This window comes from Zea mays, chromosome 7 (genome assembly GCF_902167145.1).
Source record: "Zea mays cultivar B73 chromosome 7, Zm-B73-REFERENCE-NAM-5.0, whole genome shotgun sequence".
In the NCBI taxonomy this organism is placed as follows: domain Eukaryota; kingdom Viridiplantae; phylum Streptophyta; class Magnoliopsida; order Poales; family Poaceae; genus Zea; species Zea mays.
In genome coordinates, this window is record NC_050102.1 from 177,503,503 (window position 1) to 177,516,701 (window position 13,199).

The window sequence follows — 13,199 nt, forward strand, 5'->3', positions numbered from 1 at the left end:
ACACCGGTTCTAGAAATTTTGATTTAGCTGTCAGAGCATCGAGCGCAGAGATTAAGCCTAACAATACAGGAGAAGAAGAATGGGCTTGCGCTAGGCTGATTAAGCCTTGTGAAAACTCTCTGACTTAAGCTAGGCAGCGACAGGGGCGGATTTGGGCCGCAACGCCATGAACCGGGGCGTGGTCCATATACAGAGATATTCTACCTCCATACTAGCAAGACTCAATCGGCGAAGTGAGTCAGTCACTAGTCAGTTCCTCCCTATCTCCTCCAGCCCTCTACTCTGATCTTCCGTGTGCTCCCTGCTCAATCAGATTTCTTTTTTATGTATTGTGGGTTGTGGCCTTATTAAGCTATGCACTCAAAATATATCTTATGCACTATGATTGTGCTTTTATTATACTTCTTTTACTGATACTATGTTATTACATATTACATTATGAGTTATTGATTTTTAATTTTCCTCGTATCAATGTTTTTTGGAGAATAGACACGTATCATCGTATCCAATAACCGAATCCATATCTGGGCAACATAGCCTATCAGTAATTCAGTATACACGACTAGTTCCTTGGTGAAGAAACTACATGTACAAGAATACACTAGTCACTTTTCTGGTTTTCTAATGCTAGAAATGCAGAGGAAGTTAGAATACTGACATGGAAAATTCTCAACGAGACCAGCAAGTATTGTACCCAAAAATGAACTGAAATGTCTGAATCTAAACCAGTGGTTGGGTTCTTGTGTGAAACGAGCGGATGAACATTGAAATAACACATCTTGAAATTAATCAAACTGATGATGCGCACACAGATAGAACAATGTAACAGCAAATATCAACAGCGCTGTATATGTTCATGCCCGTCCTTGGTTTGAGGAAATAAACATTGTCGCTTAAACTCGTTTAAACGATAAAACGTGGTCATAGGCTAGAACGTCCGAACGTTTTAACATAATAGTGTAGAACGTCCGTGAAACGCTTGTCAATTTCGCATCGTTTAAGCGTTTTAGGACGTTTTAGACATATTTTGGACGTTTTACATTGTTAGGCCTCTCAAAGGCCCAAAAAACTAGGTCTTAACTTGTGCAGCACAGCGAGGATCGCGAACAGCCTACTCCAGCCTCCAGCGCCTGCTACGCCGTCGCCCACCTCCCTCCTCTCCTCCAGCGTCGCCCGCTCCCGATCGTCCACCGCCACGCACCTCCCTCCTCTGTCCTCTCCTCCACCCCCTCCTCCATCTCTAGGGCCCGCCTCCCTCTTCCAGCGCCCGAGCACCCCCTCCCCTCTCCCACGTCCAGAGTCGGTCTGACGTTGGCCCATCGCCCGATAGGTCCTCTAGCAGCCAACGTTGCCTGCAGCTGCATTCCAGAGTTCCAGAGTTTCAGCTACAACCACGAAGTTCCAACGTCTCCTGCAGCTGCTCTATTTGGTAAGTGGTCTACTGATCTGGACATCTGATATTATGAATCAAGGCTATCAGTCACTCAATTGTTAGGCTCTGTTTCCAGCACATACATTGTTTCCAGCAAGCAACAGTGGAAAAGATGGTGATGATCAAGACATGGATGCTCATGCTCTTGATATTGATGAGTTGGATGATGATTACTGATCCTAGATGCAAGTTCTAACTTGCTTAATTGCATAGATTTGTGTGTTGAACTTGATCTGCTTCCTTTTATGCTATTTATTTTGTGAACTCAAATAATCAACTTATGAGTATGAACATATTCTATCGTGTTGTTTTATGCCAAGTCTGAAAAGACGTTCCAACATTAGTTTCAATGTTTAAATGTTGAAAACGTGGTTCCTAACGTTTTATTGTTTTACCGCTTTAATAACCATGGAAATAAAAAGAGAGACCCAAACAAGCCGCAGTGTTTTGTACGAGAATGCAATAACTACAGATCGAAATGTAACCAGATATTGCAAACTTGTCCATATATTTCAGATGCGCTCAATGCTAAAAGATATGAAACCATGCTCAATTATGTGTTACATCTGCTATATACCCCCTCTGGTGTTAATGGATCCATACAATATTTAATGTATATGTTTTATATGTGTCTAGATTCATTGTCATCCATTTGAATATGGACAAAGAAATAAAGTGCCAAAATGATTAATATATTGGAACGGAGGGAGCGAACAGAGGGAGCATTGTTTTCAAGTCGGACGACTTGCTAGTCGTTCTGGCTGACCGACTTGGGCGTCGCGATTAATCACGATTAGTCGGACGACTTGGTCAATTAATCGCGATTGGTCCAAACCGACTTAGACGACTAATCGTGACTAATCGCGATTAATCGGACGACTTGAAAACAGTTTGAGGGAGTATTGTATACATTCTATGTGGTATTTATATATACAAAACATAAGGCTGTTATTTTTTTACAGTCCTTTGTATTTTGAATTTGAATACCTATTTTCAAGATCCTGGGCGTGCCTGCCAATGAGCAAGAAGAGGAAGCATCTGGATCCAGCGAACTCGTTGAAAGACAGCGAACAAGTGTAAGCGTGTTGCCCAATTGTCGTTTTACTAGTCTCTCCTGTTATGATCTGTGATGCATGCAGCAGCTGCTGCTTCTTTTGCTAACATTTACTGTTTTCTCCCTGAGCAGAGTCGCCTCAGATTTCATAAGAGGAGACGATCTTGATGACCTATTATCGAAGCTTATCAGGTAACACCTGCTATTCCCTCGCCTTTTGTTTTCCCGTGTTGCTTCACTCTCATGTTGAGAAGGGCATAACATAAAATTTTCATTCTTCTATAGGAGTGTGGAGATTGCCAAGGCTTCAAGGGGACGCTTACCAGAAAAGATATGGATGAAGGTTTCATTATCCTTGGTTTCACCAGATTTTACCATCATAATTGGCAGTCTATTCTGTTCTCCTGAGCAAACTCAGTAGAATGCAGCTTCTCTCTCTCCCTCACACACACACAAACATTTATTACGAATGTTTCCCCTTGCAGCAACAATTTGCTATCGGCGTCAATGATGTCACAAGGGTTCTTGAGCGAATGCCGCATTCTGTCACTGCTCATCCTGCTCAAATGTCTAGTGAAGCACCAACTGTCTCAGGCCAACGTCAAGCTCCTTTGGTACCATTGCAGGTTAATTTTCTACCCTAGTTTTCTGCTGGTGTACCTCTATAGGCAGCCTACAAATGGAATTGTATTTCCATTTTCATCGTGTGTTTATATGAGGTGGAAGTGGTTTCTTAGTCGTAGCATGTACTGGATTAACTGCACAATACTGTGTCGTTCTGTTCTATCGAAGAGAAATACATCCTGTTTTTTTTCTTCAACTTTGGCCACCTCCAACTATCTTTTGTTGCAGACTGTAATATGATGCTTTAATAATCAATTATCGTGTCAAATATATGCCACATTCTCCAAAGTGCAAACAAAGCCATTTATACTGTTTTATTTTACCATGTATAGCTTATTCTCTATTAGCTCTGCACGTAACAATAAAATCAGCCAATTAAGGATACATGTTGATCATGTTCAACCAAGAGCAAAGAAAAAGGGCGATTTCAATTGCCGCATACATCGATGACCACAGCTTCTGTGACGAACACTGAAAACTGACAAATATCCCATTAATGCAACATTGCAGGCTGTCCTTGTAGCTGCCGACTGCAATCCCAAATGGTTAACAAAACACATACCAACACTAGCGTTTACAAGGCAGGTACCGGTATTGTGCATGAAGGACAACAAGGGAGGCTCAGTAAGGTTAGGCCATGTGGTGAATGTCAGAACAGCGCTTGCCATTGGTGTAAAGGTAGGCTTGCTTTCTTTTCTCATGGATTCCGGTAAACCCTTATCTGTCTAGAAAGTATTCCTGAAACCTGTCTTCCAACTGTGTATTAGGCCAAAGATAGCGTTGTCAACAAGACTATTGATGAGTTCCTGAAAGACAGTAAACTGGTTGCCAATGAACCATAAAGTAACCCAAGTCTAGTGACACGTTTGTACTAAAAAGCCTGTACTTCTGGGCATGCAACATCCCAGGATCATCTCATAAATGGGTTTAAGTTTGAGAAGGGGATCAAGTATCTTGAGCAGATTGTGGCAATATCAATTTGGTGGGACTTCTTCAGAGAACGGTCATGGGAAATAGGACAGACTATTTGTTTGGTCCGTGCAATATTGTTTGACTGGTGAACTAGTTATCCATTGTGATCTAGAACTTGTATCAAACTCCAATGTAACGAGATGTTAGAATCCTTGTTTATTGGGTACAGTTTTTTCTTTTTCTCGAGGCTCGACACCGGTACATTAATTTTTCTTGTTTTCTATATTCTATAGTATATATAATAATGCGAAAAGGCTTACATTGTGATGTTAAGTCTTCCGAGTAGCATCTCCTCTGGAACAAATTTCTAGCTTGGTTAAAAAATTCCCTCGTTGTGCCTTGACAGCTCTTGGATTATCTCCTGCGCGTCATCTTTTAGATGGAATGATTGTTAGAGGTAAACAGAGTGGTTTTGCCGGAGGTACTAACCTCAGCCATCATTGCTTGATTATATAGAAAGATGAGATGAGTCACATTGATTACATAACAGCTCATTAGAGCTTAGCTAATCAGATAGGAGCCTTGGCAGCCGCACACACCTGTTGAGCTGCTCAAGGTCTTTAATGACTATAATTAACTAGCACAAGTAACTAGGAGAGTGCTTAGGAAACAGGACTTAATAACAACATTTCTCCCCCTAAGGCCTGTTTCAACTGATCTTGATCTCCTTGATCCCAATTCTGCTTCTCATATCTTCCAACTTGGTCTTGCCCAAGGCTTTGGTCAGTATATCAGCAAGCTGATCTGTAGTGGGAATAAATTCTGTTTTGATGCTACCTTCTTCCACACAGTCCCTGATGAAGTGATGCTTGATTCTAATATGTTTGCTCCTGTCATGGAAAACAGGATTCTTTGCCAAAGCTAGAGCAGATTTATTGTCTACTCTAAGTTCCACCACCTCAACTTCTCTTCCCAATAATTCTGCAAACAACCTTGACAACCACAAGGCTTGGGTTGCAGCTGTTGTCATTGCCACATATTCAGCCTCACAGCTTGACAATGCAACAACTCTCTGCTTGATAGATTGCCAGCTGACCAGACTGTTTCCAAGGAAAAACAAACATCCAGTAGTGCTTTTACTTGTATCAATATCTCCAGCCAAGTCTGAGTCACTATAACCCACAAGTCTTGCCTTGCCTGTCATTCTAGTATAGCATAGCCCATGATCTAGAGTACCAGTCACATATCTCAAGATCCTTTTTACAGCCTGAAGATGTTCAGCTGTTGGCTTCTCCAGAAATCTGCTAACATACCCTACAACAAAAGCCAAATCTGGCCTTGTGTGCACTAGATATCTCAGACTACCAACTAGTCTTCTATACTGAGTTGGATTTACCTCCTTTGCTGTACTTTCCTTGCTCAGTTTCAACCTTTCTTCCATGGGGGTGGTAGCTGGATTACAGTCTGCCATACCACCGAGCTCAAGTATCTTCTTAGCATAATGAGTCTGTTTCAGAGTAATGCTTCCCTCTGATTGTCTTACCTCAACCCCAAGATAGAAAGACAACAGACCCAAATCACTCATTTCGAATGTCTGCTTCATTTTTGCCTTGAAAGCTTCAATCTTCTGCTGATTGACTCCAGTGATGATCAAATCATCAACATAGACACCAATTATCAGCAAAGAATCACCTGAACCTTTCCTGTACATGGCAGCCTCATATACATTCTGCTCAAAACCCATCTGCTTGAGAGTCAAATCAAGTTTGGCATTCCACGCCCGAGGAGCCTGTCTTAGGCCATACAATGCCTTGTGTAACCTGTACACTTTCTTCTCTTCTCCTGATACTTCAAAACCTGGTGGCTGAGTAACATAAACCTCTTCTTTGAGTTCTCCATTCAGAAATGCAGACTTCACATCCATGTGATGTACTGTCCAACCTTCTTGTGCTGCTAGAGCAAGTAAAACACGTACTGATTCCATTCTTGCAACTGGTGCAAAGGCATCTTCATAGTCAATCCCTTCCTTCTGAACAAAGCCACGGGCCACAAGTCTTGCCTTGTGCCTGATCACAGCACCATGTTCATCCTTCTTCAATTTAAACACCCACTTCAATGAAATTGGGCGATGACCTGGACTAGGAGTAACAAGTTCCCAAGTCCCATTCCGCTCAACTGAGCTCAGCTCTTCCTTCATTGCTGCCTGCCAATCTGGATCATCTTTTGCCTCTTCATAGCTTGTGGGCTCACCGGCATGAGTGAGGTTTAGTTCTGCAAACAACCTCTGTGCCGGCAAAGGGGTTGGCTGATTACCAATAATATCATGGACCTTCCTATAACGAAGCTCTTCACCATCATGATAAGCATCCACCCTTTCACTATCATTCTCCAGAGGAGTCACATGCTCTATCTGCGGGCTTGCTGGAGCTGGTGTAGGTGTTCTAGGTGACACAGGCACCTCTGTCTCCACTGCGGATTCCTCTGCTTCTGCTGCAGACTCTCCTGCACTCACCAAAGGGAGACTAGGTGATGTAGGATGTGGCTGAAGAGGTGGTGAGGGTAACACTGAACTTTCTGCTTCAGGAAACTCCTCTGCCCATGGAAACTCAACAACAAAATCGCTGCATGCTGCCTCTGAAGTACCTGCTGCCGCTGATGCCCAGTCCCAGCCACGTCCTTCATCAAATACCACATCACGGCTGACTCGCACGCGCTGGGACACTGGATCAAATACACGATATGCCTTGGCCCCTTCTGCATAGCCAATGAACACTCCAGCCTTACCGCGATCATCAAGTTTCTGGAGCTGAGTAAGCTGCCGGGTATAAGCCACGCAACCAAATACCTTGAGATGGCCAACTGTTGGTGCGCGGCCATGCCATGCCTCATACGGAGTTACATTCCTCAGTGCCTTTGTTGGAGATCGATTCAGAATATGCACAGCCGTCATCACAGCCTCCCCCCAAAACCGAGAAGGCATCTGGCGTTGCTTGAGCAGAGCTCGTGCCATGGCCACCACAGTTTGATTCCTGCGCTCAACCACACCATTCTGTTGCGGTGAATAAGGAGCACTGAAATGCCTTTTAATACCTTCATTTGCGCAGTATGCGGCGAACTCCGCGACGGTGAATTCCCCGCCATTGTCGGTGCGCAGGACCTTCAACTTGCGCCCACTTTCCACCTCTGCTGCCACCTTGATCTTCTTGATTGCTTCCGCCGCTGCGTCCTTGGATGGCAGCAACACAGCCCACATAAAACGAGTGGCATCATCGACGAGCAGCAGGATGTAGCGGTTGCCCGCCGGTGTTGCTGGCGTGACTGGGCCGCACAGATCACCGTGCACCAATTCGAGTTGATTCCGGGCACGATATGCTGCTGCGGCCGGATAAGAGCGCCGCCTCTGCTTCGTGGTGACACAAGTGTCACATACCTGCTCCACATGATCGACCACCGGCATCCCACGCGCCATCTCCTCCTTGCTGAGTCGTCGGAGTGCATCGAAGTTCAGATGGCCGAAACGTTCGTGCCACTGCCATGCCTCAACATCCTTGCGCGCCGCGAGACAGATAGGTTGTGCAGCCTCGAGGTGCAAAATGTACAACCTGTTCTTCCCTCGATGTACCTTGGCCAGCAATCGGTGATGATTGTCCCAAATGTGGAGCACGCCATGGTTAATCACAACCTTGGACCCTCCTTCATCAAGCTGTCCCAAACTTAGTATGGAGTTCTTCAGCGCTGGAATGTAGTAAACGCCGTGAAGAACTCTCTGCTCACCGGTCTTGGCTTGAAAAATGATGGATCCAACTCCCTTGATTTCCACCTTCGATGCATCCCCGAACCGGACCGTTCCTCGAACGCCAGTGTTCAGATCAGCAAAGAGTTCCTGACGCCCGGTCATGTGATGTGTTGCGCCAGAGTCTAGGTACCAACCGCTGTCCATATCTTCTTCATCCACGCCAAGGTAGGCACATGCACGTGGCTCAGAAAGCTCGACGTGCTGCGCCGTGTAGCTGTGCGCCGGCGTGCTCTGCTCTAGGCTGATAAAACCCTGTGCCAGAAACAGAGCACCATCTTCTTCACATTCGGCGTACTGGACGCGCGCCTCATGCCTTCCTTGGTTCCCGCCACGCTGTCCAGCCTGATTTCCACCGCCGCGACCTCCACCACGGTTGCCACCGCCGCGGCCAGCACGGTTTCCACCGCCACCGCCGCGCTCTGCATCCTCACGGCGCGGCTGCGGACACTCACGTGCCCAGTGGCCTTCCTGGTTGCAGTTGAGGCAGGTGTTGGGGCCGACACGGCCAGCAACATTGCCGTCTCCTCGTCCGCCACCACGTCCACCTACTCTGCCTCGTCCTCGTCCACCACCGCGGCTGCGTCCACCGCCACCGCGCTGGTTCCTGGAACCAGAGCCACATGCATCGTCTCCCTTCTTTTCCTTTCTGCATCGCGCTTTCCACTGCTCCTCAGTGTACAACAGCTTGCCATTGATGGCCACCGGCTCAGTCAGTATTTGTTCTTCGCGATTGTCCACTGCCTTAAGCCTTCCAGTCACCTCCTCAAGAGTCAGTGCCTCAAAATCAAGGAACTGCTCAATGGCGACGACGATCTGCGAGTACTTGGCCGGCACCGTGCGCAGGAATTTCTCCACCACGCGCTCCTCGGTGATGTCCCTATCGCCATGGATGACAAGCTGCTGGTGCAGAGTTGACAACCGCACAGCAAAGTCATCCACTTGCTCACCAGGATTGACGCTGATGTTCTCCCAATCACGGCGTAGGCGCTGCAGTGTTGCTCGACGGACCCTGTCCACGCCGATGCGGGTCGCAGCGATGGCGTCCCACGCCTCCTTCGCCGTAGCCTTGTCGAGCAGTGGGAGACCCATCTCCTTGGGTACAGCCCCGACGATCACCTCCAGTGCGCGTCTGTCATCGCGGAACTGGACAGGACCGCCTTCAATGGCGTCCCAGAGATCGCGCGCCTGCATCCTCAGCTTCATGGTCTGGCTCCACTCGTAGTAGTTCGTCTTGTCCAGCATTGGCCACGACGTGCCGCTGCCGGAGTCGCGGTACACCACCCTTCCTTGCGGCGACTCGTAGCGAGCGCCGCCACGGCAGCGCCTTCGGTCCCGTAGTGGTGACTGCGAGCGCCTCCTATCTCGCGGTGGAGTCCTCATCCGCCTGTTCCTCTCTGTCTCCTCTTCCTCCTCCCACTCCTCCTCATCTTCTCCCTTCTCGGCGGCGATTTCGGCCCGCAGCTCCTGCGCCGTCCTTGCCGCTGCCTCTGCTGCAGCCGCTGCCTGCTTCGCTGCCTGGACTGCCAGCGCCGCTGCTTCCTCTGCAGCCTTCAGGCGTGCAGCCCTGCTGGAGAAGTCGCCCAGCTCTCCTTCGCTGGTTCCCTTGGCCTTGAGCCTGGCAGCGCGCTCAGCAGAGGTCGACATGAGTAGAGAAGAGAGGAGTCGGCCTTGAGACTCTCAGGTGTCTAACCTAAGCTCTGGTACCAAATGTTAGAGGTAAACAGAGTGGTTTTTCCGGAGGTACTAACCTCAGCCATCATTGCTTGATTATATAGAAAGATGAGATGAGTCACATTGATTACATAACAGCTCATTAGAGCTTAGCTAATCAGATAGGAGCCTTGACAGCCGCACACACCTGTTGAGCTGCTCAAGGTCTTTAATGACTATAATTAACTAGCACAAGTAACTAGGAGAGTGCTTAGGAAACAGGACTTAATAACAACAATGATGGGCCGTTGCAGAGTTGGCGATGATAACTCGCTAATGATATGGGGTCATGATGGGCCGTTGCAGGAAACTTGTTATGCAAGTAAATCACATAGTTCAACAAGTCCTAGGCATAAAATAGAAAAAATATATTTCATTATCCTGATGAACCTGGATCATTGTTCTTTAGGGGGTATTGCCACATACTGGAGGATCACATAAAGCAGGATTCAGAGTGGCTTACTCAAACTCGAAAGGAGATTTTCACTTGGATGGGGTGTTCAATGTGATATCTTATGATGTAGTTCCCAAGATACAAAGCACACTTCTGTATTTGGATTTCAAGGTAGATTTTTTGTCTTATACTTCATTCCGTTTATGGAAAAATGGACAAAGGAATATGCCCAAAGAACTATTTTCAGATAGGATTGTGTAGATATTAGCAATCAACATGCCAGAAACATGGTGTGAGCTACTCTACTGGTCCCCTTTATACGACCATTGTTACTACCACCTCTCCTTTTTTTATCCTCTTACCTTTTGTTAGGGTTTCATCTCTAATATATACCCTAACTTGCTTGGGACTAAAACACTTTGTTTTTGCTGTTCATTTCATTTGAACTTAAATTTGGGGAATTGTGTTTTCACATAATTTATTCCTCATTTCGTAGGTTTTGTTCAATATCTAGCTACTTAAGGCAAACACAACAGCACACTTTTGCTGTTGAACAAGTCATTTTGAAGCATACTATGTTCATTATATCTCCAGGAGATTGATTTTACACCTGAATGGATGATTTGTTGCGGAGCATAATCTTAAATTTGTTGTAGTATAGGAGCATCAAACTCAAGTAGATAAACAAGAGTTTTTATGTAGATTAGAGATTGCAGTACTGCTGCTGTTTTTGCGGGGTGGATTGGTATAGCTAGTTATTGAAATTACAGATACTTGGGGGATTGATTTATCACTTGATTGCACCTGAAGAAATAAGATTTGAACTAAACCTTCAGAAAAAGGATCAACTACATTTGATAGAAAATATCTGACTCTTTAGAAATACAATGATATGCTGACATCTTCCATATTGCATGAATGTAACAGCTATCCATCTTCTGATTGCAATGAATTCAACCACCAAATAGCTGTAACCTCTTTCAAATGATTTTCATCCAGATTGTTATAGCTGATGAATCACATTTTATGAAGAATGGCCAAGCAAAGAGAACAGTTGCTTCACTTCCTGTTTTGCAGGTTTGGTGCTTCTTATGAGGGAATCATGTTTTTCTTTGTGAGCATAAATATTATGTGCCCTAATTTGGACCAGTAGTTAATGTACTGCAACTCATCAAAACAAAATTTGTGATTCTTAAATCATTAGTGTAATTGATAGATATATATAGCAAGTGTATATTAGGCAAGTTCATATTAGGCAAGTCCACAATCAGTGTGATTAGCACCTGCCATGTATTGTGATTGGCACCTGCCATGTACTGTGATTGGCACCTGCCATGTACACTCAGCCACATTGGCTATATATATGAACGTCACCACCTCACTGCAGTGTGTGGTGTCTTCTCCAATCTCCTATCCTTCTACAGTAATGACTACACTGAAGAGGGCTGAACGGTGATTACTGAAGGTGGTTTAGGAATTAGGATGGGTGATACCAGATTAGGGTAGTTTAGAATTTAGGTCTCAAAAAGTTTCCTTTTGAATGAAAAATGTCTCAAAAAGTCTAACTCATTCTGTACTTATAACAGCAGACCACCATCCCTCATCTGCTGTATGGTTGCCTCCTAATAAGATCTTTAAACCAGATCTTGTTTTTATCTCTTATCCCTGACAAACATTTCTCTGACTCTCGAGCAGCTTATCTATTACTTAAACAATAACCAACTAACCTGGGAGTGTTACTACAGCACCATGCAATATGATTCACAATTTCACCTGAACAATACACCATTACAAGTTTACAACTGCTCATACACATGCTTCAGTTGTTTGGGTTGGGATACTTGTCCACTTATTTCATATTTTTTTTCTAGCAAACAGAAGTTCCAAACTTTCAGAGGACTGCATGGTGCTGGTCTGATTGTGATGAATTTTTCCAGATAGTCTTGTACCCTTGATAGGTCCTTGTTTCTGAAGGCCAAAGTTTTTTTTAAGTCCATCATTCTTTAGGAAACATCTTGTTATTGCCTGATTAGATGACCAGTAATATCTTCTACCCAATGGATGCATGAATTTGCAGAACCAACTAATTGTGACTTACAATCACAGAAAGCTCAATATGTTGTTTTGCTTAGTGGAACTCCTGCTTTGTCTCGCTAGATTGAGCTCTTTACTCAGGTAAATTTTGTTTCCATAGTTAGCTGCATATATTTAATGCTCAAAGGTAGAGTGACAAACTGACAACTACCTTTTATGTGTATCCAGATCCAGGCCTTGTATCCTACAGTGTACAAGAGTGTTAGTGAGTATGGCAATAGATATTGCAAGGGTGTAAGTACTATTCTTCGTGGGTATGGATATCTACTATCCATATCCATCACCCGATAGGCACATGACATGTGGACCTAGACATGGCCGCATCCTAGATTCCAGTGCCAGCGCCAGGCCCCAGCAGCCCAGCCCCCCAACGGCCCAGCTCCCCAGCCGAGTTTTTTGCTATTATAAACCTCATTTTAACTTGCTTCGACATAATATACTCTACAATTTAGAATTCAATAAAACAGTCTTTTTACCACGGTTCACCATTAAAATAGAATTACTGGTTAATTTAAACCAATTTTCCTTTTCTTTTATCTTTTCTACCCGTTTTGCCCTTGCTCTATTTTGTGAACGCATCCGTCGAGGGCAGTCACAAGGAACTCCAACGTTGGTGCTGCCGCCGTCCCAGACTTCCGCCACCGTGCTGCCGTCATCCATACTTCGCCACCGCACTGTCGCCGTCGTCCTAGACTTCGCCACCGCGCGCCGCCGCCTGGCAGGACTTCACAACCTCGCTCGTAGACATCACCAGTATCCACGCCGTCCTCTGTATCAGGTTCGATCAGGTTTCCAGCATCCTCGTTAGCCACATGCACGGGGACGAGTCAGTCGAGATGAATTGGAGTTTAAATCAGAGCAACACAATACAGTCACCAGTTATATTACTAGAACAAGCATCTCCACTGTGATGATGAAAGCATAACAGCCCAACAGTGAAGAAATGTGAAGATGGAGGACTTTGTCCATGAGTACTACTCTGTAAAGATGTTCAAAAGGGCATATGCCAGAAGAATAGAGTTTATTTGTAGCTAAGGGTAGTTCTAGAGGGTCCATCTTGACCAAGGGTACCTTAATCTTGAGGTACCGACAGATGTGTTTGTGAACCATATTTAGTTATATTGTGTGTGAAATTGAGAACAGATCATGGTGGAAAAAACATTGCTCTCAGATTGAATTTTGG

General features: G+C 45.2%; 1 protein-coding gene across 13 annotated transcripts; it reads left to right on the plus strand.

The window, feature by feature from the left end:
- The first annotated feature begins 197 nt into the window (after positions 1–197).
- Positions 198–13,193, plus strand: LOC100285816 (uncharacterized). Of its 13 annotated transcripts, none has more exons than XM_035961161.1 (11): positions 1,073–1,429; positions 1,509–1,617; positions 2,395–2,508; positions 2,619–2,678; positions 2,772–2,829; positions 2,972–3,112; positions 3,621–3,788; positions 9,938–10,093; positions 10,922–10,999; positions 12,000–12,097; positions 12,185–13,193. In XM_035961161.1, exons 3-11 carry the CDS (start codon positions 2,450–2,452, stop codon positions 12,252–12,254), a joined length of 888 nt encoding a protein of 295 aa, XP_035817054.1. In that variant the 5' UTR covers positions 1,073–1,429; positions 1,509–1,617; positions 2,395–2,449; the 3' UTR covers positions 12,255–13,193. The 13 variants fall into 13 exon arrangements, 12 of the variants coding, with proteins under 12 accessions (XP_035817064.1, XP_035817063.1, XP_035817054.1 ...); XM_035961162.1 differs by having other exon boundaries at positions 2,431–2,508; XM_035961160.1 differs by having other exon boundaries at positions 1,509–2,508.
- Positions 13,194–13,199: the final 6 nt, after the last annotated feature.

Coding starts and splice junctions, on each gene's coding strand:
- LOC100285816 (XM_035961160.1), top strand. CDS start 2,348: ATGTGGTATTTATATATACAAAACATAAGGCTGTTATTTTTTTACAGT. Junction 3,789..9,937: donor CGCTTGCCATTGGTGTAAAG/GTAGGCTTGCTT, acceptor ATTGTTCTTTAG/GGGGTATTGCCACATACTGG. Junction 12,098..12,184: donor AGATTGAGCTCTTTACTCAG/GTAAATTTTGTT, acceptor ATGTGTATCCAG/ATCCAGGCCTTGTATCCTAC.